The 26,371-nt window shown below is 62.9% G+C and overlaps 1 protein-coding gene across 2 annotated transcripts; it reads left to right on the top strand.

The window, feature by feature from the left end:
- Positions 1 to 9,965: 9,965 nt before the first annotated feature.
- On the top strand, positions 9,966 to 17,110 carry Gata2 (GATA binding protein 2). Of its 2 annotated transcripts, none has more exons than XM_090323885.1 (6): positions 9,966 to 10,146; positions 10,645 to 10,908; positions 11,088 to 11,723; positions 13,132 to 13,277; positions 14,978 to 15,103; positions 15,479 to 17,110. In XM_090323885.1, the coding sequence occupies exons 1-6, from the start codon at positions 9,966 to 9,968 to the stop codon at positions 15,776 to 15,778; spliced, it is 1,653 nt and encodes a 550-aa protein (XP_090180011.1). In that variant the 3' UTR covers positions 15,779 to 17,110. The 2 variants fall into 2 exon arrangements, with proteins under 2 accessions (XP_090180011.1, XP_090180010.1); XM_090323884.1 differs by having other exon boundaries at positions 10,082 to 10,150.
- The last annotated feature ends 9,261 nt before the right edge of the window (positions 17,111 to 26,371 follow it).

Here is a 26,371-nt window from a genome sequence, read left to right as displayed (position 1 = left end):
GAGTGGTGATCTGGTGAGTGGTGACCAGGTGAGTGGTGATCTGGTGAGTGGTGACCAGGTGAGTAGTGACCAGGTAAGTGGTGACTAGGTGAGTGGTGATCTGGTGAGTGGTGACCAGGTGAGGGGTGACCAGGTGAGTGGTGACCAGGTGAGTGGTGACCAGGTGAGTGGTGATCTGGTGAGTGGTGACCAGGTGAGTGGTGACCAGGTGAGTGGTGATCTGGTGAGTGGTGACCAGGTGAGGGGTGACCAGGTGAGTGGTGATCTGGTGAGGGGTGACCAGGTGAGTGGTGATCTGGTGAGTGGTGACCAGGTGAGGGGTGATCTGGTGAGGGGTGATCTGGTGGGTGGTGACCAGGTGAGGGGTGATCTGGTGGGTGGTGACCAGGTGAGGGGTGATCTGGTGAGTGGTGACCAGGTGAGTGGTGATCTGGTAAGTCAGGTGACCAGGTGAGTGGTGATCTGGTGAGTGGTGACCAGGTGAGTGGTGACCAGGTGAGTGGTGATTTGGTGAGTGGTGACCAGGTGAGTGGTGACCAGGTGAACAAGTGACCAGGTGAGTGGTGACCAGGTGAGTGGTAATCTGGTGAGTGGTGATCTGGTGAGTGGCGATCTGGTGAGTGGTGACCAGGTGAGTGGTGATCTGGTGAGTGGTGATCTGGTGAGGGGTGACCAGGTGAGGGGTGACCAGGTGAGGGGTGACCAGGTGAGTGGTGATCTGGTGAGTGGTGACCAGGTGAGTGGTGATCTGGTGAGGGGTGACCAGGTGAGGGGTGATCTGGTGAGGGGTGACCAGGTGAGTGGTGACCAGGTGAGGGGTGACCAGGTGAGTGGTGACCAGGTGAGTGGTTATCTGGTGAGTGGTGACCAGGTGAGTGGTGATCTGGTGAGTGGTGACCAGGTGAGTGGTGATCTGGTGAGTGGTGATCTGGTGAGTGGTGACCAGGTGAGTGGTGATCTGGTGAGTGGTGATCTGGTGAGTGGTGATCTGGTGAGGGGTGACCAGGTAAGTAGTGACCAGGTGAGTGGTGATCTGGTGAGTGGTGACCAGGTGAGTGGTGATCTGGTGAGGGGTGACCAGGTGAGTGGTGACCAGGTGAGGGGTGACCTGGTGAGTGGTGACCAGGTGAGTGGTGACCAGGTGAGTGGTGATCTGGTGAGTGGTGACCAGGTGAGGGGTGATCTGGTGAGTGGTGACCAGGTGAGGGGTGATCTGGTGAGTGGTGACCAGGTGAGTGGTGACCTGGTGAGTGGTGATCTGGTGAGTGGTGACCAGGTGAGTGGTGATCTGGTGAGTGGTGACCAGGTGAGTGGTGATCTGGTGAGTGGTGATCTGGTGAGTGGTGACCAGGTGAGTGGTGATCTGGTGAGTGTTGACCAGGTGAGTGGTGACCAGGTGAGTGGTGATCTGGTGAGGGGTGACCAGGTGAGTGGTGATCTGGTGAGTGGTGACCAGGTGAGTGGTGATCTGGTGAGTGGTGACCAGGTGAGTGGTGACCAGGTGAGTGGTGATCTGGTGAGGGGTAGCCAGGTGAGGGGTAGCCAGGTGAGTGGTGATCTGGTGAGGGGTGATCTGGTGAGGGGTGGCCAGGTGAACAAGTGACCAGGTGACCGGGTGAGCCAGTGGCCAGCAGGGCAATCCAGCAACTACTGCAGACACCAAGAAGCTTTGCTTCTTCCTGCCTTGTCTTCCTCCCTCTCTCTCCTTTATCTCTCTTCCTTTCTCCTCACCCTTCCTCTTTCTCCTTTCACTGTGTTCTAAATCCTCATTTCTCTAAATTGAGGTTTCTTTAAGGCAATTTTTTCAATGAATTCTGTCATTCCCTTTGCCTTTGCCCATACTCATGACGTGTGTGTGTGTGTGTGTGTGTGTGTGTGTGTGTGTGTGTGGACTCCTAGGCCCTCTTTGTGCACTGAATTCCCAGCACCTCTCCCTCAACAAGCTTCCAATCCCCACAGCCTGGAATTAGCAAGGCGTGTTGGCAAATCTGCTCTGCCCCCATCAGTGCCCGATGACCTATTTGGTTTTATTTCCCATCTCCCTCATTTGTAGACAGCCAACCTGGTAATGGGCCTAGAGTCAACATCAGCAAATTCATGTCCGTTTTCCTCAGTGTTCCTACCCTAGTTGGTGATGCGTTGTGAGTCCGTCCCTCACTGTGGGTAGGTTGGTAAGGCTGCCACATAGGGTCCATGGAGTTTGGCTTTTATTGGAGATTCAGTGGGATGCATTCTCAGATCCTGGGCTATTCTGTGCAGGACTATTGAGCCAGGGTCCATTATAGCATGGCCTAACACATTAGTTAAACATGTTAACTGGATTAATTCATTAGCTAATTGATCACTTGCTGTTCCTAGAGAGGAGAGGCATTACTGGAAGGCCCATCATTGGAAGCAGAGCCAAAGCTGGCACACAGCCCCTGATCTCTCTAGAAGAGGTGTGACCCCAGCCCAGGGCCTGGGGTCCTGGGGCTGGTGCCCGGTCCACAGGGAACTCAGGTCAGGACCATCAGTCTTGCAGCTTATTGTCTAAGCAGCCAATGAGGCTCTTTAGCTGGAATCTCCTGCTTTGAGGGCTGACATGATGGTTCCTTCCACAGACCTGGAGACTGACTGGCTACATGCCACACTGACTCACAGAAGGCCGAAATCCCAGAGGGAGGTGAGCCCGAGACTCAGAGGCAGCCACTGGCTAGGGTGATGGCAGAGGTGGTGTGGGTGGGTGGTCTTGCCCCAGCTCAACCTCCTGGAAGGGGCTGGGCTCATTTCTCAGGGGAGATACATCCCATTCTCAGCTCTGCTGACCACAGCCTCTCCCAGGACCCAGGCCTGGGGGCCGGCTGAGCGCTGGCCTGTGAGCCCTTCCTCACAAGGATGACAGAGCCAGACTTGGCTGTAGGCTTCAGACACCTGAGCTCCCCGCGCAGAAACTAATCACTGTGGTGCAACAGTTGTGTGAGTGACATCTCACCGGGGACCCAGGCTCCCTCACCCTCCATCACACCTGAGAGCCAGGTGGGAAGCTATCAACTTCCACGTGGTCGAGTTTGATGGGGGGAGGGGGAGCAGGCCCAGCAGGGCTGAGTGGCTGCTGATACCCCTGGCCGATCTGAAGTTGTTAAGTGCCAACCAAGGGGGCCCACTTTCCACCGCCCGTCCCGGCCAGGCACAGAATCCTGAACACCAGCAGGCAGACAGGCGGCTGTTCTGGTGTGCGATGTGAGACAGTGTCTGATCTCCGGGTGACACCTGAGCTGAGGAAGGATTCTCACGAGTGACCCACAGGACACAAATGCCTGGACTAGTCACCCGTCCGCTGATGCTGGAGTAGGGAAGGAGAAACCAGGCCGGGAGGTCGGGGAGCCAGCGAGTTCGGCTTTTATTTGAAATTCAGTGGGATGTATTCTCAGAAATGTTTTTTTTAATTGGCAATGAAATCATTGCTTCTGGCGGCCAGCCCTGTCTATCATTTCCTGCCCATCCATCCTACCCTGGAGCAGCGCCCCGCCTAGGGCGAGAGTGTCGCCTGGGCCCAGCCTGGCTGCGTCCGCGGTGGACACCAGGTGGCGCCGCGCGCCTGTGCCCGGGCGGGGCCGGCGGGGCCGGGGACCAGGGACCGGGGTCCCCGGGCAGGCGGGAGGGGAGGGACTGGGGGGGGGCGGGGGCGGGGCCCGCCAGGTTATGTGACTTTGGGTTTGACCTGCCTGGAGATGAGCTAATCCCGCCGTGTAATGGACTCGGGAGATAGGCGAGCCAAGCGCGTTATCTGGTCGCCGTGGGGACCATCGAGCGCGGGCGGGGCCAGCCTGGAAAAACGCAGCCTTTGTGGCTGGCCGGGCCGCGGCTCTCATCCCAAATCCGCGGGTGAAGCCCGCGCGCCCCGTTCCCCGCCGCCGGCCCCGCACGGCCAGGCCTGGGTGGGGCGCCTGGAGCCGGGCCCTCGCCCCGCAGGAGCGCCAGGCCTGCGCCCGCGCCGCCCCGAGCCCCCCACACCCCTGTGGCTCGCACCCCAGACAGCTCCCAGCTCCCGGGAGACCGGCGCGCGCTCCCACCGCACCCCATCCGCACCCGTCCCCACCGCGCCCGCTCGGCACCGCCTGCCCGCCACGCCGCGCCTGGCACACGCTGGTTATCTTGTGGCACGCTGTGACCCACTTCCACGCGAGTCACACCCCTGTCTCCCCGTGCTCACCCACTGGCGGTCCCGCGTGCTCTTCCAGATGCGCGGGGAGGGGGCGCACGCCGGGCGGGCGGCCGGGCACGGGCGCCCGCGGTGCCCCCCAGACGCTATCTGCCGGGCCATCGCGCGGGATCTGCGGCGGTAAATGCTGCATTCGATGGCGGGCGCATTTGTTGTGCGCGCTCTGAAAGGGCTCCGATAATCTGGAAGGCAGAGATAAGGAACACCATTTATTCCGCGGCACTTTGGAAACAATTCCCAGCCCTGTACAACCCCATTCTCGGGCAGCCTCCGAGCCGGGCAGATAACGATTGGCTATTCATTATCTTCGCCGGGAACAAAGATTAGCCGGCCGAGATGAAAAATTACCCGGGACAGCAGCGCCGCCCGGCGCAGACCCTCCTGCGCCCGAGCCTCGCGCCCCGCCCGGCCCGGCCTCGGCTCTGGGCCCCCGGCCTGGCCGGGCCTCCCGCGCCGCACCGCGGCCCTGTCCGGCCCTCCCTCCGCCCGCGGAGCGCGGGACCCTTTGTTTCTTCCTCTCCCTTCTCACCCCAGCTTTCCTCCGGAGGAGCCCCTCCAAGGCGCCCAGCTATTCTGCTTTCTCCCTTTTCCATCACTCGCCCCATGCCTGCCTCCGAGGGGCACATCCACTGCCGTTATTCCCACCCCTCTGACTTTTCGGCCACGTCTTAGTCGTTCATTTTTTGTTTGTCACCGAGGGGTAGTGCCTCTGTTCCTGTCACTGTTGCATTAAAAAAAAAAATCTGTTCTTGGGGCTCCTTATCTCTGGCCTCCCTACCTTTCTGGGTCATCCCCACGGATCCCATTTTCCTAGGCATCATACTGTCTGCCCTCTGAGGGCCCAACCTGGCCTGTCCCGGCCAGGCCCTCCCCAGTGGGAGAATGAGCAGGGACCTCATTAGAGCAGTTACTCAGCCTGGTGCTGGCAATGGCTGATAAGCCTTATCAGCTCATCTCCCCTCCTACAGACGGATGGATGGACCGTGCCCAGTAAATGGCACCCTGGAGGCCGCTGGGTGGCCTACCCTGCTAGTTGGGGAAAGTGCATGTACTGTACATCACCCAGACCCACAAGGGAGCACTGTAGAGAAACACAGACCTGGATTGGGACACAGACCTTGGCTGTCAGCTCCTGCCTGGAGCTGTGCACACACAGGCATGCCAGGACACCTCTGTCCCCGTCATCACTCAGGTTAACAGAGGGCCTCCTGTGCCATACACACAGGCGCAGAGTGCGTGTGCAGACTCAAACACCCCAACACTAACCTATTAATACGCTAAGTGACACATGCAAACTTCAGCGACATACACAGAACCAGCCATACACCACTGAACACACACACACACACACACGTACTCAGATACACACACATGCACACTCCTACACATCAACGGGAACACAACATTCACTGGCAGAGCACCCATACAAGGACACGGGACCAGCTCTACAGGCCTTCTCTCCTGTGCGAGATACAGCAGCACAATGATCTGGGGCCCAGTGCACAAACTTTTCACAGCCACAGACCCAAACACTTTTGCAAACCCCTGTGTGCCTGCCAGCACATGTGGGCACAGGACACAGACATCTGTGTAGAGTGCATGCAGAGCTGTGGAGTCCAGAGGTCCACCAACAGCAGGTAGCTGGAAGATGGAGAGACAGACCCCTTCCCTCCCAGGGGGCCTACTCCGTCTCTCCAGAGCAAATCCCGTCCACTCCCTAGGCAGCTGGACCGCAGGGTGGGGCACCGAGGGCTCAGATTCTTGGTAGGGCGTCTGGAGGCAGGACCCAAGGCTGCTCGGTCTTCCTGGTTAAAGACGCATACCCCACAGGCCCGAAGCCTCCTAAGGCCGACCAGGGCTCCTTTCCTGCCTTCTTAAGTGTGAGAGTCACCTGGAATGGGCGCCAGGTCCATTCCTGAAATCCCAATCTGCTCCTGCGTTGGGGACTGGAGGTGGTGGAGTTGTGCGCGGGCGAGCGAGGCCTGGGTGGTCTGGCTGGGGAGCTCAGGACGGCGTGCCCGTCCCGTGAGAGCCCTGGCCGTGGGTGGAAGCGCAGGCAGCCCTCCGGTACCTGCGTGGGTGCCGCAGGCGTGCGCGCGAGCTCCAGCCCCTCACCCCGGCTCCTTCTGGTCCGCAGGGTCTCCGAGGAGGGACGCGGAACCACTCTGAGCCGAGGCCCCGAAGGGCAGGAGTGGCCTGGAGCGCGGGTGAGCTGGGCGGGGGCCTCGGGGCCCCTAGTGCCTGCCAGCCAGGGGAAGGCAGGGCGGGAGCCCGGACACCTGATGCCCCCCGCCCCCCCAGAGATGTTGAAATAAAAAGCGCAGCGCTGGGGACGGCGGCGAGGTCAGCGCTCCCCGGGCTCCGGGCTCCCCGCTCGCGGCTCCCCGGCTCCCGCCGCGCCAGGTGGACAAAAGCGCCCGCTGGGAGCCCGCGGCGGCTCCGCACGGCCCGGCCGCGTCCGCCCGGTGAGTCCGCTCGGCTCCCGCGCCGCCCCACCTGCAGTCCCGCCGCGCCCCGGGCCTCCCGCCGCCCGGGGCAATCCCGAGGCCCCCCCCCGCGCCGCCGCCTTTGTCTGGCGCCCCCACCCGCGCCGCCCCCCAGCCCGCCCGGCGGTGCGCCCGAGCCGGGCCGCCGCGCCGCCTGCACCTGCCGGCGGGTCCCGTGCGCCGGCTTAGCGGCTCGCTCGCCTCCGCCGCCTTTATCCGCGGAGGCCGCGCGCCGGCGGGGGGCGACGCGGGGCGGGCGGCCTCCCCCGCCCCAAGCCGCGGTCGGATCGGTTCGGCGGGGTCTCGGCGAGGGCCGGGCCGGGCGGCCGCGGTCGGGGTCCTGGCCGGTGGGCGCCGCCGCGCCCGGGTCGGGCTGGGCTGGGGCCCTTCGGGAGGCCTCCGGCCTCGGGGTCGGGGCCTCGGGTCGCGTCGCCCTCCCCCGGCGGGATTCGGGGGTTCTCTGCGCTCGGCCCGGGCGGAGCCTCCGCGGGCCCCGGGGCCGGGATTCGTTCGCGCGCCCCACGCGGCGCCGGCCTCCGCTTCCCGGCCGCGTGGACCAACTGCGAGCACGCGGCGCCCGGCGAGCGGGGCTGGGCGGCTGGGAGCCCGGGCCGCGCGGAGGCCGGCGGCGCGGAGGGGAGACCCCGGGGCCGAGGCCGGGTGGGAAGCCCTGGGAGGGGACGGAGCAGCCGGGGCGGAGGCCGGGCCTGCGGGCTGCAGGGCCCGCGGGGGCCCTCGGGGGCCGGGAGGCCGCGGAATCGTGACTTAAACACCCGAACGGGAGGCCGGCCTCGCGTGTCCTTAAATCCGCCCCCCTTCCCGGGCCTTAGCTGCCCAGAGGAAGGGACGGAGGTAAGACGGCCTGGGTCACCGGGAGGACGAAGGAGGGCGAAGGGGGCTCGGAGGGCCGCCCGGGCGCGGAGCTCGAACAAAGGGCCTCGCCGGGCGGCCGCCCGGAGCGCCCGGAGCTCCCGGCTGCGCCGTCCCACCGCGGGCTTCGGGGCGACCTGAACTCGACAGCTGGAAAGTTCTCGGCCTCGGCGGCTCCCCTGGGCCCCGCGAGGACGGTGGCGGCTCGGCGGCGCGCTCCCAGCCCAGCACTCAGGTTCCAGCTGCCGTGGAGAAGAAACAAAACCCGGGGAAGCGCGGGCGGACCGGAGCGCTCCGGGGCCGCCGGCCGGACGCTCCCCCGGTGCGGGGTCCCCAGCCGGCCGAGGCGGCCCCGGCCCGCCGGCGCCCTCCGGGACTGAGGGGCAGCTGGTCTCCGGCGGGGGTGGCTCCGGGCTGCTGTCCGAGCGCCCGGCGGCGGCGGACGCGCGTGGAGCGGGGCGCTGCCTCCCGGGGCGCGGCGGACGGCCGGGGCGCTGCCGTCCCGCGTCCAGCGCAGGAGCAGCGCGGGCCGGGGGCTCGGCCGGGCCGGCCGGCCTCCCCGCGTGCCGGCCGAGGCGCGCTCGCTGTCCCCTGCCCTGGCGCGGGTCTCGGGAGGCCCCGGTGGGGCGCGGCGGGGCGCCCCCGTTTAGCCCCTCGCTGCAGCGATTTTCTGGGCGGCCGAGCGAGCGGGATGGTTAAGTCCCGCTGCTCTCCATTCACAGCCGGCAAGGTGGGCCGCCCCGGGCTGCAGCCCGGACACAGACCGCGCCGGCCCGCGCCCGGCCGGCCCGGACGCCTCCCGACCCGAGACCGGGTGCCGGAACCGCGCGCCGGAACCGCAGGTCCCCAGCTGCCCGGGCCGGGCCGGGCCGGCCGCCTCGGGGGAAGGCGGCGGGGGCTGGGCCCGGGGCGGCGGCGGGAAGCTTCCGCTTCGAGCCGAGAACCTCGGTCGCCGCCTGGCCGCCAGCGGGGCCTCGGGCGCCAGGCCCGGGTTGAGCCCCGCGGGGCGAGGCGCTGTCCCCGAGCCCGCCTCGATGCCGCAGAGGTCCAGCCAGGCTCCCGGGGCGCCATCCTGGCTCCAAACCCCACGGCGATCGTATTTTGGCCGGGGAAGTTGAGGCAGACGCGCCGGAGGGAGCGGCGTCGCAGGCCGCGCACCGCGGGGGGCGCGAGCCGGGAGCCGCCCGGGCCGCTCACCTGCCGCGCCCGCCGGAGCCCCGCGCCCGCCCCGGGCACCGTCCGGAGAGGAGAGACGCGGCCGCCGAGGCTCCGAGGACCCGAGAGCGCGGGCTTCCCGCCCAGCGGAGCTCCGCACCCCGCCCCGAGCCCCCTTCTACCTGCGCGGGGAGCCGGGCCCGGGGTGGGAGCCCGCACCCCCGGCCCGCGGGCCCGACCCCCGGCCGGGCGCCCCCGAGCCGCTTTCCCCGGGCGTCCCTCCCCCTCGGATTATTAAAAAGTTCATTTCCTGGCGAACCGGGTGACGTCAGGGTCCCGGCGTCGCGGTGGCGGGGCCGCCGGGCCGGGGAAGCCGCCTCCGGTTACCCAATTACCGACTGTCAATCCGCCGCCCCTCCCCCCGCGGACCCCCGCCCGCCCCGCCCGGCCCGCACCTGTCTGTCGGTCCAGGCGCCCCCGGACGCCGGGGGTGGCGTCGGGTCCGGCCTCCCTCGGAGCCGCCGCCGTCTCTCGTCCGTTCCGGGGCGCAGCGGAGGTGCGCGCCGCGGGCCCGCGGGACAGGGCTGCAGGCCGGAGGCGCGCGGGACAAAGCGGCCGCCTCGGGGACCTCGAGGACAGAAACACGCCCTCCGCCCGGGGCTCGTCCCTCAGCCGGCGCCGGCGCCAGTCCGGGCTGCCGTCCCGGCTCCCTAGCCTCGCCCCAGGCCGTCCGAACCGGCGGTCCGCGGAGGCCACGCCCGCGGAGGACGACCCCTCCCCCGGAGCCGCCCCCACGCCACCGCGTGCGCGCGGCCCGGCCGCCGGGACCCCGCGCGGCTGCGGGTCTCGGGCCCCCCGAGCCGGGCGGGAAGGCCCGGGAGGTGCTGTCCGGCGCCCCGCAAGCCGGGGCCGCGCACGGGGACGCAGTGGCCCGGGTGTCGCGGGGAGGACCCCGCCGGGGCCGGGGGCCCGCAGTGGGGCGGGCTCCGGGGAGGGGGCGCAGAGGTCGGGGGGACCGCGAGCGCCCGGGCGCGGCCGCGGGGCTGGGCCCGCGGCGAGGGTCGTGGGGGGGGGGCGTGGGCGGCCCGGGCGGCCGGGGCGGCGGGCGGAGGGGCGGCGGGCGGAGGGGTCGCGGGTCAGTCCCCGAGTCCGGAGGGCCGAGCGGCGGCGCAGCCAATGGGGGGCGGAGGCTGGGCGGCGCGCGGCGCTGATTGGCTGGCGCCGGCTTCTTAGGCCTGCGCGGCCCCCGCTTCATGTCTGTGCGAGAGTCGGCAGCTGGCGCCAGGGCGGCCGGGGATGCCGAGGGGCCGGAGCCGGGCGCGCCCGAGGCCGAGGCGCGCGCTGCCCCCCGCCCCTGCTCCGTGAGCCTCCGCCGCCCCGCAGCCCTCGCCCGCGCCCCCCAGCCCTGCGCCCCTTCTTCCCTCCTCGCTCCGCGCGCGTAAGTTTGGGGTGCAAAAGCCGGCGGGGGCCCGGGGCGCGGCTGGCTCCGCGGGGGCCGCGGGGCCCGGGGACGGGCCGGCTCCGGCGGCGGGCGGTCCTCCCCGGCGTGCGGCCGGAGGGCGCGGGGCCGGCTTCCCCCGCGGGCGGGTGCGTGTCCCCGGCCGGGCGCCCCGAGGCCGTCTGGGCTCCAACTTTTAGCGACTTCTTGTGCTTTTGCTCCCAAGGGCGGGGCGCCGCGTGACAGCCGGGGCTGCGGGCGGCGTCCGCTGGGGTCCCGGGGGGCGGTGAGGACCCCGTGTGCCGGAGCGCGCGGCGTCGGGCCGGGGCGCCGCGCGGGGCGCGTGGATGTGCGTGTCTGGGGCGCGGGCTGCGTGGCCGGGGCCCCCTCCCCGCCTTCCTTTCGTTTTGCCCCCCGGCGCTTTCCGCCCACCCGGGACGGGGCCGCGGCGCACGGCGGGGCTCGTCCTCACCTGGCCCCTTGGTCGCGCGCAGGGTCGCCCCCGCCTCCGCCCGAACCCCGCCGCGGCATGGAGGTGGCGCCGGAGCAGCCGCGCTGGATGGCGCACCCCGCGGTGCTGAACGCGCAGCACCCCGACTCGCACCACCCGGGGCTGGCGCACAACTACATGGAGCCGGCGCCGCTGCTGCCCCCCGACGAGGTGGACGTCTTCTTCAACCACCTGGACTCGCCCGGCACCCCTTACTACGCCAACCCGGCCCACGCCCGCGCGCGCGTCTCCTACGGCCCGGCGCACGGTGAGCCTCGGCGGGCGGGCGGGCGGCGAGGCTCGGCCGCTTCCCGGATGTGCGGCCGAGGTGCCGCCGGGAAGCCGGGCCGCGGCGGCCGAGGGTCCCTCCGGGTGCTGCCCCAGGGGTCGCCGGCCGGGCGTGGGGGCTCCGCGCGCGCCGGCCTGATCGCCCTCTCTCCTCCGCAGCGCGCCTGGCCGGGGGTCAGATGTGCCGGCCGCACTTGTTGCACAGCCCGGGCCTGCCCTGGCTGGACGGGGGCAAGGCCGCCCTCTCGGCCGCACACCACCACAACCCCTGGACCGTGAGCCCCTTCTCCAAGACGCTTCACCCGTCGGCGGCGGGCGGCCCCGGCGGCCCCGGGGGCCCGCTGTCCGTGTACCCCGCCGCCGCCGGCGGGAGTGGCGCGGGCGGCGGAGGCTCGGTGGCCTCGCTCACCCCCGCCGCCGCCCACTCTGGCTCCCACCTCTTCGGCTTCCCACCCACACCTCCCAAAGAGGTGTCCCCCGATCCCAGCGCCGGGGCCGTGTCCCCAGCCTCGTCCTCGGCTGGGGGCGGCGGGGCCCGGGCCGAGGACAAGGACGCTGTCAAGTACCAAGTGGCCCTGCCCGAGAGCATGAAGATGGAAGGCGGCAGTCCCCTGCGCCCGGGCCTGGCGACCATGGGGACCCAGCCTGCCACCCACCACCCCATCCCCACCTACCCGCCCTACGTGCCGGCCGCACACGACTACAGTGGCGGGCTCTTCCACCCGGGAGGCTTCTTGGGTGGCCCCACCTCCAGCTTCACCCCCAAGGCCCGCAGCAAGGCCCGCTCCTGCTCAGGTAAAGGCTGGTGCTGTGGGTGATGGGGGAGTGGAGGAGAGGACAGGTGATGTCCTGTCCCCTACCCAGCAGAAGGTTGGGGCCCTTCCAATGAGAAGAGGCCATAGACAGTTCTCCCTCCCGGTTGTCCCCAGACGTGTCCTCCTTGGCCCCTGGAGGCCCTGGTGGTACAGAATGAGTATCCCTTGCTCCTCCCTGGACCACCCGTGACTCCGCTGTGAGGGAATGCAGGCCGGCAGGCCGACAGTCTGCCCTGGCTGAGTTGCACTGCTGGCCCGGGCTCCCCCCCGGGGCTCAGACCGGGAAGGGATCTGGTTCTCAGAATCAGCCAGCACAATCTCAGGATTTCAAGGCCTCTGATCTCTTTGAGAGATTTTCCTGAAACGAAATTCCCAGGGCCTGGTTTGTTTGTCCCCCCCCCCTCCCTATCCCCCAGCACTGCCCGTCCTCCACTCTCTCCCCCCCTCCCCAGGATGGAGCAAGGGGGATGGAGCCGGGGTGCCCGCACCCCTAGTCCAGCAGTAACTGGACCAAACTAGGTCTGTCCAGGAATCTGGTTGAAGGGCAGTAACCCGTGGCTAGTGTGGTTCCTGCTACCCAGGCCTCCTTTCCAATAGCCTTGAGTTGGAAAGCAAGAGGTTTTTTCGTTCTTGTTTTTCGAAATACGCTTCTGTGTTCAGGAACCCCTTCTCTTGCCGAGACATGTGGACTGTTTAAAGTAAATCAGGAAAAATTTCATGGTTGTCATATCCCCAAGGTTCTCCCTTACCCGGACCTGACTTGGGGACCCTACCCTGCGTGGGACCATCTCAGGTGCTTAGTCCTTTCTCCCGAGTTCGTTTTGTATTTTATGTGGATTCCAGACAACCATGTAACGAACAAGATCCTAAGCAACAGAAAACAAGGCCACTCAGTCTAAAGTGAAAGAGCGCATTATTTGTTTTATTTTAAAGAACAGCCACTTGGATCAGGGTCTGGGGTTCACACAGAAATCTAGGGTTTCAGCGGCAGGGGAGAGAAGTTGGGCAGAAGGAAGTTTCCCTTCTCACCCTGGATGAGCAGAAGGCCGGTGGGGTGAGGACTGGAGAAGGCAGACACCCCGTTGAGAAAGAAGTGGAAGTAGGGAGAGGGGAGCTGGGGTGGGGAGGCGTTCTCGTACCTAGTTAGCCCTAGGCTCCCCTACCCTGCTTCTTGCTTGTTGGTGCTGAGGATCACTGAGTCTGTGTTCCTGGTTCTTTCACACCAGCAGCAGGATTTGAGGGGGGGGGACTTGGCTTTAAAGAGAAGGCCCTCTGCATTTTGGGGACCTCCTAAGTCTCTCTTAGTGAGAGGCCACATAGCTGGCTTCACCCCAGAACCCCCTGGCCCCGGCAAAGCCAACCTGTGTGCCCTGTTCCCCCTCCCTCAGAGGGCCGCGAATGTGTCAACTGTGGGGCCACGGCCACCCCTCTGTGGCGGAGGGACGGCACCGGCCACTACCTGTGCAACGCCTGTGGCCTCTACCACAAGATGAACGGGCAGAACCGGCCTCTCATCAAGCCCAAGCGGAGACTGGTAGGAGTCGCTCTGGATGGGGCGGGGGGGGGGGGCAGGGCTGCGGCTGAGGGGTCTCCCTGAGCAGGGGCTGGAAACAAAAACAACAACAACGGAACTGCCACCATCCCCAAAGCCCTCACACAGGGAAGGGCTTCACTCCGTCTTACCCTTGAAATCATTTAGGGGTCAGCTGGGGTTGCCTTTCTTCCTGGATAATTCCTTTCTTATTCACCTCTGCACCCCACCTAGTGTTGCTGTACCCCACTGCTGAGGGGGGGGCAAAGCCAGTGTCCTGGGGCCTACCCCTCGTCCCCTGGCCTCTGCTTAACTCTTTTTAAAAATAGGGCCATGAAGGACTTTTCCCTGGCTGGCTCAGCTTCCCAGCTCAGTGTCTTCATGCTTATTTAAATAAAGCACACACTCACACCAGCCTCCACAAAAACCTGCCCTTTATTATTTTTCCATGGAGTCACCTATACTGTGTATTTTCATTTGAGTGATTTTTTTTTAATGCCCTTTCGGCTCTCCTGCCGGAGTTTCCTATCCGGACATCTGCAGTATGAAGATAAGGAAACTCCGTGTATCTGTTTCCGGACTCTGCGAGTTTTTGGAGAGCCGCCTCGGCTCCGTCCCGCCTCTCGCCGGGCTGTTTTGAAATTTCTAATACCCTCCGCTCTGCAAATAATGCGCAGAATGCTAAGAATAATAAATATATTTTTTCAGGGTGAAATGATTTATGAGCTTAAATCGTTCGCCCGCTTCGGGGGCCCTTTCTTTCTGTCTTTCTTTCTTTCTTTCCCCCTCGGCGGAGCGGAGGGCGGGACAAGGCTAGTGGGGGTAGGGTGGAGGACTTGCTGTTGGCCCCTGAGTCAGAATTCCAGCTTCAGGCTTACTCACCCCCACTCCTCCCTGCCCCCGCACCGGGCCATCCTGTCCTCTTGGTGGCCCGCTCAGGCCTGGGGCCATTCCAGTCTCTGCTGGCCTCAGCCCCCATCCCCACCCTGGCTGCCTGGTGCCCTGGGGAGTGTTGGGAGACTGTTTTGTGGGGTGGGCACTGTAGCCACGCATCCCGGGTCCTTCTCCCTTGAGCCTCTGGTGCCTTTCTCTAGGGACCCTCCTAACGCTGCTGGGTGGCCCGTGGGGGGCCTGCTTCTCAGGGCCCCGGGGTCTGTATAGTTGATGGACTGGCTACGTAGAAATGGCCAGCTCTAGGGGTGTGGCTGGGGTAGTTGAAGGTACTGAATGTCTACATTTACTACAACTTAGCTGCTAGTGTCTCACATTCCGGCCCTCCCCTGGGTCTCCCAGGGCAGCTGCAGGGTCTCCCCGCCCTGGCCTCAGGGCTTGTGACTAAGCCCCAATTCTGGATTTCTAGGGGAGGAGCGCTGGAGGAGACCAAGGCCCTCCCTCCCAGGGTCCCCGAGAACTTGCGATGATGGGGGGGGTGGGGGGGGCCTGCCGGGGGACCTCGCCATTGATGGGATTAAATTTGCCTGGAGGTTGAGGAGGTGGCCAGTTTTTCCCTTCTAGCTTGCAGTTCCGTTGATTCTAAGAGGACCGGGCTTTTTATTCCCCAATTCTGTGATTCTCAACTTGCTGGTGCTTCTGAGATGCCCTGATTCCCCTGTGAGGTTCCCACTCTGGGACTGGGTGTGGGGGAGGTCGAGGTGGGGCGTGGGAGCTCAGCTTGCTAACGCCGTGTGTTTCTCCCCTGGCAGTCGGCTGCTAGAAGAGCAGGCACCTGTTGTGCAAATTGTCAGACGACTACCACCACCTTATGGCGCCGGAACGCCAACGGGGACCCCGTCTGCAATGCCTGTGGCCTCTACTACAAGCTGCACAATGTGAGCCGCCCCGCCCCTCCCCAGGGAGCCCTGGGCTTTGTGTCGCAGGTCCCAGCCTGGAGTGAGCGGGCATAGTCGCCTGTGTGCAGAGCCAGCCCAGGAGCCCAGAAGGGCTTCCCGAAAGATGGAACTAGGGACGGCAAGCCTGAGGGCCTCAGAGAAGAAAGCAGTTTAGATTTTGAGTGTCTGGTGGGGACGAGTGTGCTGGGGCTGAAGGAACCCTGGTGGGTGCTGCTGGGGGCTGGGATAGAAGCATGAGTTGGATCTCAGACATTCTGGGACCTCTTGTCTTGCTTCCTTGGTGGTACAGGGAGGCCTGGAGGGGTGTCTGTGGGCCCGAGGACAGGCCTCTAAAGGCCTGGTGGCTGGCTCTAGGTTAACAGGCCGCTGACCATGAAGAAGGAAGGGATTCAGACCCGGAACCGGAAAATGTCCAACAAGTCCAAGAAGAGCAAGAAGGGGGCCGAGTGCTTCGAGGAGCTGTCTAAGTGCATGCAGGAGAAGGCCTCGCCCTTCAGTGCCGCAGCCCTGGCTGGACACATGGCGCCCGTGGGCCACCTCCCGCCCTTCAGCCACTCGGGACACATCCTGCCCACTCCGACGCCCATCCACCCCTCCTCCAGCCTCTCCTTCGGCCACCCTCACCCAACAAGCATGGTGACCGCCATGGGCTAGGGGCCGTCTTCCACTGGACAGACGGGCAGACGTCAAGGCGGGAGGCTGGCAGTGCCAGGAAGGGTGGGCCAAGTCTTTGCTGCCCACCCTTCCCCAGAGACGGGTGCAGCTCCCGCCGGCCCACTCGGAGCCTGAAGACAGGCTGCCTCCGAGGGCCCCCTTGGCCTGCTGCCATTACTGTGAATATTCCCTGGCCGAGGCTGTCTCCGGCCCTGCTCCGGCTTTCTGTCATGGAGAACTGGGGAGCGGATGGCTTTCTAGCGAGAAAGGAAGGGACAGACGAGTGGAAGCATCTTTTGAAGGACAAAAAGTAAGCAAAAATAATTTATTTGGCTCTTGTTTCTAGAGACCTAGAGGGTTGGTCTGTTCTGTGTGCTCTGGGTATGACCCGTTGCTTGCCAGGGCTCTGGGGGCAGAGGTGTGGGGGCAGAGCCTCTCCTGCCTGAGCAGGAGCCTGAGTGGAGCCTCTTCTGCCCAAACAGCGGGACTCCAGGCTGGGCTCAGCCATGGCAGAGCGGCATGGGCCCAGGATGCCAGAGCTGGCCTTGCCTGTGGCCCTGGAGGGCGGAGACAATCTCAGGCGGCCCTGCTCGGATTCCCAGGCCAGGGCTGGGTCACAGGAAGGAAACAGCCTTTTCTTAAAAGGGGAAATGTCTCCCAGATTGCTCCCTTGGATTTGAGGCTGGAGCTGGTGTGACCAGTGTGTCCCCAGCAGGCCTACGCCACGCCTGTGCCCTCTGCCAGGGGGACCTTGTAAATACGTCCTTCTTCTGCCAACTCTTCGACCCTCCCCACTCCGAGACAAATAACACAGTAGAAGCAAAACAAAACTCGCATAAGCTTAACTCGCTGATGAGTTGTTTTATTTTTAAATTCTTTGGGTCCAGTCAGTTGTACATTGCCACAGAACCCTCGCTAGGGAAAGGAATAAAGCCTGCTGCCTGAGCTTGGAGCTTTGCAATGATGTTTTGAAAAGTTCCTGGGTGCTGCAGTCCTGTCCTGGGATTGCCGGGGGGGTAGGGGGACAGCAGGACCTGGTGCTTGGGGTCTTCAGGGTGGGTGGCCGGGGCCGGCCCAGCAGGTGGAGGGCTCAGTCTGTCAGGACCAGGATGGAGGGAGGCTCTGCTGTGGCTGCCTGGACCCTCCAAGGTACAGCTGTACATACGTGTATGTCCCAAGCTTAGCTTCTGCGCAGTTGGTGGGTGGTACCCTGACAGGACTGGGTGGTGGCACGGCTGTGGGTGGGCAGGCGGCCACAGGCTCCTGGGCAGGAAGACCGTTGTGCCTGTCTGCCCCCCAGGGTGGGCTATGGGCTTCGCTGCAGCCGCGCCCCCCCCCCCCCCCCCCCCCGTCCAGAAGTAACTTATTTTGTACTAGTATCGCGTATGAGAAAGAATCGGCAGTATTTTCTGTTTTGGTTTTATTTGGCCTGTTTTATTTTGGATTAGTAAACTTAAGTTATTGTTAATTATGTACAACATTTATATAATGTCTGTATAAATTGTATGCTATCCTCCTATTCCTTTAAAGTGAATACTGTTAAAAATAATAAAATACTTTTTGTGAACGCTCTGGCCTGGCTTGTGGACGCCTGGGCCGCCACGGCAGGGAGCGTCTGAGCCGTTTGGTTGCTCTGCCCGCTGGTCCTCGGGTTGACTGCTGCAGGAGGTCTGCCTGGCCTGCATGGCTCGGCCTTCTGGTTGTCCCTCCTTGGTGGCTCCTACTCCACACTCCTCCTAGACTCTTAGCCAGGAGTCTTAGGCAAGTGCAGAAGGCCAGGCAGGGGCCTATGCAGGGGCCTGGCTGCTCTCCTGACCCTGGTCTCGCTGAAAGCACAGCAGGCTTCCCACAGGTCTGCCTCTGGGACTAGAGTGGATCACTGTCTACCAGTCCCTCTTATCAACAGAGTGCCAGGTCTTTGCTGTGTATGGGCTGAGATCGCCAAGCACAGAGGCAGTGCTGGCAGCAGCCTGCCTAGCCCTGCGCCTCTGCCTGTCGCCTTCATTAACGCCCTGGTGTCAGCAGCGAATCCGAGGCTCTTGGTCAGAGCTTCAGGTTGGGGGGGTGGTGCACGGCCTCACTGTGCAGCCCAGGCTGGCCACAAGCCCCCAAGCTCCTGGACTGAGCCGCCATCCTGCCCTAGTCCCCCGAGGAGCTGGGACCTGAGGAGTGGGCCTCTGTGCTCAGAGACCAGAGCGTTTCACCGGTGACCTTCAGCCACCTCTTCTTACCCACCAGGTCTCTAACTGCGTCTCTCTTCACCACCTCTCTGCTGCAGGGTCCCTGGCCGCAGGGTCCTCTCGCCCTCACACCTCTACCAGGGTCGCCAGTGTCCCTGATTTTCATGATGTCTCCCCACCTTTGAGTCTGGTGCCCCAGGTCAGTCAGGCACTGCCGAGTCTTTGTCCAGGTCCACGGCTGGGAATCCGTTCCCGGTCACAAACCATCCTGGCTGGCAAGCCCTGGTCAGGCTCACTCCTGTCCAATGACTGGCACCTTTGACCCCCAGTAGTTGATGGGGTTCTCACCACCAGGGTTTACTCACGTCCCCAGTCCTTCTAAGATGAGCACTCTCGCCCCTGGCCACTGCCCTGACTGGTAGTGCCTGCAGCTGGCGAGCTCTGACCACCTAGCCTGCGGGCCTTGACTGCCCAGCCTCTGGCATGGCCTCCACGTACTGGTGTCTCCAAACCTAGGCCAGCCTGTGTTCTTTCGATTCTCCCTATCTCAGACTCCTGTTCCAGGGCCCTCTCATGTGGCCGGGGAGGCCCAGGGTTTGTCCCTGTCCCCACCCAGTCTGGCTGGAGAGGGTGGGGGGCTCTGGATCCCCACCTCAGGACACGTTCCTGTGAGCCACCCTTGCTGCCTTCCATGCAGAATGGACAGCTGGGCCAGGTCAGAACCAGCCACCCTGTGCTCTACTCAGTTCCTACCGACCCCACGCCCCACAGGCATGTTTAGCACCGCTCCCTCTCCCCCTGGCCCCGGGTCACCACTGCAGGACGTGTGTCTGAAATCACGTCTCCCTGAGTGCACACGTGCGTGCTGCTGGACATCCTGCATGCCACACACCACACATATTCCAGGTGCTGGGGCTGAAAAGTGACCGGAGCAAGAATCCTGTCCTTGAGGGCTCCGCTCCCTGCGCTAATCGTACACTGTCTCCTGGCCTGGGGAAAACTTATGTGGGCCAAAGTCCAAAGCTTAGAGCCTGGAGCCAGCAAGCTAGAACCAAAAACCCAGGACTAGAAGTCCTACACCTGGAACTTAGGCACGAGTGTGGACCTTGGAATACAGTTCCTGGCTTGAAACTCTAAGCTCAGCATCCTGAACTTCCCAAGAACGCTGCCCTTACAATCTAGATCGTAGCACCCAGAGCCCAGAACCAGGGTCCTCAGTGGGGCCCTGGATCCACAGCCGAAAGCCTGGAGCTTAGATCCTATGGCTTACCATCGAGGACGCGGAACCCACGATCTGGGATCCAACACCTGGATCCTACAGCTTGTCTGGATCCAAAGGCCAGAATCCAGACCCACATCAGACTGACCTCAGGGAGACCCGGGGTGTCTGGGAGGCCGCTGGCCTCCTCTCCTCCCCCCTTCCCTTCCCACTTCCTGCCTTCCTTCTACTCTCCATGCTGCTCCCGGCTCCCTCCCTACCTCCCTCCCTCCCTCCCTCCCTCCATCCCTCCACTCAGCCCCAAGTTCTTTGCGCTGTGAGCTGCCCCTAACTCCCTCCCTCCCTCCCTCCCTCTCTCCTTCCCTCCCTCCCTCTCTCCCTCCCTCCCTCCCTCTCTCCCTCCCTCCCTCTCTCCTTCCTTCCCTCCCTCCCTCCCTCATATCCTCCCTCCCTCCACTCAGCCCCAGGTTCTCTGTGCTGCTCGGGTCTCACTCCTTTCCCCCACCTTAGCCCACGTGTTTGGACCAGCCCCCACTTCAGGTACACGATGGCCCCTGAGGAAGCTGTCCTGCAGGTGAGCAGAGCCCAGCTGTGTCCAGCTGCCCGGGCGGGCGCAGGCCTCCCCATCCTCTGTCACTCTGACGCCTGGGCCAGTGCCTGCCTAGTGACCACCGAGGGGATTCATTAGCCCCACCGATGTCCACTGTTCTTGTTCCCCGCTGGGCAGGCCTGGCTACCTTGCCAGAGGGGGAGCACGGGAGGGGGAGGAGAGCAGGCAGGGGTGAGGCTGCAGGCCTACCGTCCATCACGTCCCGTCCCAGGAGCAGGACCTCAGGACCTGGCTCCTGTTCCCTCTTCAGACCATTCCTCCCAGGGGTGACTCTCCTGCTCAGCCATTGTGCCCATAAACAATTTGGCTTCTGCCAGCACAAAGCACCCGGCAGGTCAGGGCTGCAGGGAGAGGGCCGTCTTTCTGCTTCCCTGGAGCCTGGCGCCAGGGTGGGGTTGGCCTTGGTCCCATCTGTTTGCACCCAGGTGGGGCTGGCTGCTCGGCCCTTCCTCCCTGGCCCTTGCCGGGCTTCTTCCAGGCTTGGCGGCCTGCGCCCATCTTCCAAAGGAAGAAACCAAAGCTTCACCCTTCATTCCTGGGAACCAGCTCTGCTGCCTCTGTGACTGCCCCCCCCCCCAGGAGCAGGAGCAGTGTTATGGTCCCAGTGGAAACGGGAGGCCGCCAGCCATCCACCTCAGGAGAGCTCACCCGGGGCTGGGAAGACCACAGGTCCCCCCCACCCCGCCCCGCCCCATCCCCGAAGTCAGAGAGGCTGGGAAGACCACCAGTACCACCCTGGTCCCCGCCGTGGCCCCACCAAACATGGTGATGCACCAAGACAGCTCCATTCCTCCAGCTCTTTTTTTTTTTGCCAGTTCTGGAGGCTGAACTCAGGGCCTGAGCACTGTCCTTGGCTTTCCTCAAGGCTGGAGCTCTACCACTTGAGCCACAGCACCACTCCAGGTTTTCTATGTGTATGGTACTGAGGAATGGAACCCGGGTCTTTGTGTGTGCTAGGCAAGCACTTGACCACTAGGCCAAACTCCCCGCCCTCCTTTGGTTTTTTTTAAACTTTTATTTTGAAAAACTAGCAGAATAAATCTGAAAATTAAGGGGAAATGATTCGTAAAGTACGTGTGCAAGTGTGTATGTGCGCATGCGTCTGTGTAGGTATTTGTGTGTGCCTGTGCGTGTGCGTGTGTACATGTGGAATGCCTTCCCATGTAAAACAAGAGAGTGATTGTTGTGGCATTCAAATCCCATGTGGCTGCGAAGAGTAGCTCAACATCCCACTCAGGTAGCGAAACAAACCCTGTTATTTACAAGATGGGGTGATGGAGGAGGTAGTGGGGACTGGTGCAAGGCGGGAGGTGCTGGCTGAGGGGGGCCTGGGGTGTCTGAGTGAGCCCCACATAGAGCAATCAACGTGAGACAGACTGACGAGTGTCACTTGGCTGTGTGATGTTTTACAAAATGTGCCTGAGTAGAAAGTGGCTTCAAACAGAATATTGCTCCACCAGTGGGTGGAAGGTCCACTGAGGGGAGCCCGAGTTGTTCATGGCTGGCCTTTCTCTCCAGCAGGCCCCTTATTCCTGGGCCTATCCTGGCCCTGGGGACCCAGACTCTGAGTGCTGGCAACTCTACATGGGCCAGAGATTAAAAGGTTAATCTGGACATAGTGTTTTGTGTACCGGGGATTGAACCCAAGGCCTGTGAATGCTAGAAAGAATGCTCCTTCACTGACCGACACCCAGCCCTAAAGCCCAACTATTGAAACCTACCCAGCTGGGTCACCCAGTTTGATTTCTGCACCGTAGAATCATTGGAACACTGAAAACAGCTATAAGGCTTTTGGGGGTTTTGTTTTGTTTTTGTGCTGGTTCTGTGGCTTGAACTCAGGTCCTGGGCACTATCCCTGAACTAAGTTTTGCTTATGTCTTGTGTCTACCATTTGAGCCACTGCTCCACCAATGGCTTTTTGATCCTTCCCAGGCTAGCTTCGAACTGCAATGCTCAGAGCTCAGTCTCCTGAGTAGTTAGGTTGCCTGCGTGAGCCACAGGCACCAGGCCTGGGATGTGGCTTCTGAAATTAGCTCTGAGCTACTCATTTCAATTCTGAGACCCAAGTGTTCCATGACTGTCCAAATAGCTTTTGTAAGGATATGTCGACCAGATACGTCGAGCACTTATAAACTAAAACTGGCATCTAAATACTCAGCAAAAGGGAGCAGTGAGAGTGGATGCCCCAAACGGAAGAAATCTGGACCTAGGCAGGGCCCTGAGTCTGCCTGCTCACAGCAGTGCTGGGTGGAGACTGGAAAGGCATTCAGCTTCCAGAAGGTGAGGGGACACCATGCGGCCACACGAGTGACCCTTGTGCCACCATGCATGCATGTATCCTTGTCTTTCTCCAGCCTCCCCCACCCCTGTCCTACTCTGGCCTGACCTCCCAGGCCTTTCTGCCCAGTCTGGAATTTTCCAGTTAAGATTCTGAGAGCTTGGTTGACCTCAGGTAACTGAAAGCATGGAAAGCAGAGTGCTGGAGAGACACCACAGTCCTGTCACAGCAGCGGGTATTTTCCTATGACTGTTTTTTTTTTTTTTTTTTTTTTTGGCTATCACTCTTACAAAGTTCTGGTTCATTTTCACTGCAGTATACTAGTCCCCCTTATAAAGGTAAGTTCATCCCTGCAGTATGCTCCTGTGCCTGGGGCAATGAGAGCTCTTTTCCACACCTGAGGCGGCTCCTCCCGTGACCCTGGGACAGGGGCCGTGGACATAAGCCTTGTCATGCTCCCTTGCTCGCTCACTTGTGTGTCCAGAAGGCCAATCCCTGATTTCCAGAGGGCTCGCTGTTTCTCGTCACGGCCCTACCGGCACCAGGAGGCCCAGCGCTCACAGGGGCGCCAATCCTAGACTTGAACTCAGGGTCTGGGTTCCTGGACTTGAATTCAGGGTCTGGGTCTTGTTCCTGAGCTTTTTTTGCTCAAGGCTAGCATTCGACCACTTGAGCCACAGCTCTACTTCCGTGTGTGTGTGTGTGTGTGTGTGTGTGTGTGTGTGTGTGTGTGTGTGTGTGTGATTAATTCGAGATAGTCACACTGACTTTCCTGCCATGGCTGGCTTTGAACCAGGACCCCCAAGGTCTGAACCCAGCCCCTTCTCTGTGGAAGCCAGCCCTATAGGAATTCTCCTCTGAGCAGCTCCCAGAGGACCTGACTGGTAGGTGTCCCCTCTCCCTGCCTGGACACAAATGCCGGCACACTCAGCTGCTCTGGCTCTGGCCTGCACAGGGAGGGTGTGTGAAGTGATTTGTGTGCAGCGGAAGTGCAGAGGCCCGGGGGCCCCACACACTGAAGCCAGAACACTCTGATCCTCAGACACAGCAGGGCAGCTGGACTCCCGGGGGCCCCTGTGCACACACGGCAGCCTGGAGTGTCACCTGTGGGCCCATCCGGCCCCCCGTCGGCAGAGGACCTGCCCAGCCTTTGGCTTAGTTTTGATTTTTCATAGCAAGGCTTGAACTCAGGGCCTGGTACTTGCGGAGCTGGCACTCTACCGTCTGAGTTCCAGAGACCGCGTGGGCCACCTCGAGGTGGTGAGCCCAGGCTGGGATGTGGGGAGAGGAGTGCCGGTCGTCACTGGCTGAGAGAGGAAAGCCTTCCCGCGTTCTCAACCACATCCTTGCTGGGGCCTGTGCCCAGTCTGTTCTGTAGAATTCTCACTGAGCCCACCACCACCCTCCCCTCACCAGAACCAGTCCACACATCCGCCCGGAGCTGCCAGGCCAGGCCCACCCGCCTGCCACCACTGATGTCAGCCCTGCCACCAGGGGCTTCCACTGTCCTCACACACCCCAGAGGATATTACTGCCCCTGTCAACAGGAGAAGTGAGCAAATGAGGTACAGCTAGGAAAAGGACTTCCCAAAGGATATATCGCAGTCGTGGAGCTGGGATTCAAACCAAGACTGGCTTAGCAGGCTGAATCCTTAACCACCTCATATTCTTGTCCTTCAGTCTCATCTGCTTACCTATCCACCATCAATCCATCAGCCATCCATCACCCAGCCATCCAGCCATCTACCATCCATCTATATACCCATTCCACCATTCATCCATCCGTCCATCATCCATCCATCCATCCATCCATCCACCCACCCATCCATCCACCCATCCATCATCTACCACCTGCCCATCCATCCACCCACCTACCATCCACCCAGCCACCAGTCACCATTTATCCATTTATCCATCCATCCACCCATCCACCCACCCACCCACCCATCTGTCCATTCATCCGTCTATCCATCCATCCATCCATCCACCCATCCATCCATCCTTCTATTCATCCATCTATCTGTCCAACCACCTACCCATCTGTCCATCCATTCACCTATCTGTCCATCTACCCACCCACCCATCCATCCATCCGTTTGTCTACCCATCCACCATCCATCCATCCATCCATCCATCCATCCATCCATCCATCCATCTACCAACCCTCATAGCTGTCTACCACTCTGCCCTGTCACTCACCTGTCACTCTGTCCATCCAGTGGCACATCCATCCATCCCCATCATCCATCCATCCTGGGAGTAATGTGGTTAGAGAACCCAAGGCCTGGGGGGGGGAGAGAAGGCCAAGAACTGCCCATCTGGCCCGGCAGGGGTAGACTGGGGGTGGGCTGCCCCCATGGGCAGTTCTGTGTGGGGCTGGAGAGAATTAGCAGAGTGCCTGCCAGGATCATCTAATTAGGAACGCTAGTGATAAGCAGATAGGATCGGGAATGATTAGAATCCTTTTAAAAAGCCACTCCATTAATTACAGAGACAGAGAGGGGCTCTGGCCACTTAGAATACCAATTGGCTGCCTCATCAGCTTCCAGCAGCTTGCCCTGGGGAGGGCGTCTCGGGCTGCTGTGCGACCTTGCGTGTGCAGTGCCCTCTCTGGGTCTCCCGACACTCAGGGTCAAGCTGTACCAGTTACTTCAGGCCAGTGTTAGCTGGAGGGTGCATCACTCCCAGGGTGGGTCCCCAGAGAGGTGAAGGGACCTCACTGTGCCCCGGGGACCTAACAGTGAAACAGAGTCAGGGTGTGGGGGGAGAAGGGGGGTCAGACCTCTGCCTGGGTTCAGTCTGTGGGACCCCACTGTCCTGCTGCCCTTAAGCCCCGTGAGGCTTCAGGACCTCGCAGGACAGATGGGGAGCTGGCTCTGTACGCTGGTCATCCCGTTCTGTCCACAGAACACTTACCCCGCCCCCTGGCCTCCTCCAAGGGCCCTAAGTCCTTGAGGGGCTGAGGTCTGCCGCCTTGCCCAGGTCCTGATGGGGGGTCTTGGCCTGGCTCAGCGCTGGCCCGGGGGCAGGGGTGAGGCCTCAGTTTTGCCTCTAGGCCTCTGGTTCTGATGGCACATCAGGGTGGGGCCGGGCCGGCTGAGGCCCTCTGGAGCAGAAGCGCCAGGCATGGCTCCTCCTCCTCTGCCCCGGTTCCTGGCATCACCACCACCAACTTCGGTCAGTGGAGGTCATGCAGTGTAGGTCTGTCTCGTGCTCGGCCAACATGGGGAATGTAGTGCAGTTGCTGGCCTCTCCAGGCGCCATGGGCTGCTGTCAGCCCCTACCACACAGCCAGGGGGGCATGCGGGCCAGGCCTGCCCGTGACGGGGGGATACAGAGTCGGGCTGGTGCTGCGGGCTCACCAAATGTTTCCAGAATCTGCTGCTGTCCCCGCTGGCACTTGGGAGTGGCCAAAGGTGAGGTGCCCAAACCATGGTGGGGACAGAGGTGAAGGGCAGAGTGAGAAAGGGAGGAGGGGAGGAGGGAGGAAGAGGCAGAGGGCGGGGTCGCCTTAGAGAGCACTGTGGCCTGAGCAGCACGCTCCACATGGCATTGGTCTCCTAGTCACAGATGCCCGCAGGCCAGAAGGCGTCCACCACCGGTCCTGCGTGCCCACATCCCAGAGGCCAGCGGTGCAGGTACTGCCTCGCCGCCCGCAGCCCTGCCCGCTCTTCCCCACAGCCCCGCAGCCCCGCAGCCCTGCCTGCTCTTCCCCACAGTCCTGCAGCTCTGCCCCGAAGCCCCACAGCCCTGCAGCCTTGTCCACTCTTCTCTGCCCACTCTTCTCCACAGCCCCGCAGCCCTGCCCGCTCTTCCCCACAGCCCCGCAGCCCCGCAGCCCTGCCTGCTCTTCCCCGCAGTCCTGCAGCTCTGCCCCGAAGCCCCACAGCCCTGCAGCCTTGCCCACTCTTCTCTGCCCGCACTTCCCCACAGCCCTGCAGCCCCGCAGCCCTGCCCGCTCTTCCCCACAGCCCCGCAGCCCCGCAGCCCTGCCTGCTCTTCCCTGCGGTCCTGCAGCTCTGCCCTGAAGCCCCACAGCCCTGCAGCCTTGCCCACTCTTCTCTGCCCGCTCTTCTCCACAGCCCTGCAGGCCTGCCTGCTCTTCCCCTGCAATTCTCAAGCTTTCAGGTCCACCCACAGTCCTGGTGTGGCCCAGTGGGGTCCTCCAGGCCCGACCCCGTGCCCAGCCTGGCATGGTCCAGAGCTGAGGAGGTTGAAGGGGGTTGCCACACCCGGAGCGAGCTGATGTCACAAAGGGCCCTGGCCCCAGCTCTGGAGGAGCGGCCCCAGAGGAAGGTCCCCACCC

This window comes from Megascapheus bottae, chromosome 33, assembly GCF_031878675.1.
Source record: "Megascapheus bottae isolate mThoBot1 chromosome 33, mThoBot2.hap1, whole genome shotgun sequence".
Lineage (NCBI taxonomy): Eukaryota > Metazoa > Chordata > Mammalia > Rodentia > Geomyidae > Megascapheus > Megascapheus bottae.
This window is presented reverse-complemented; position numbering and strand designations above follow the sequence as displayed.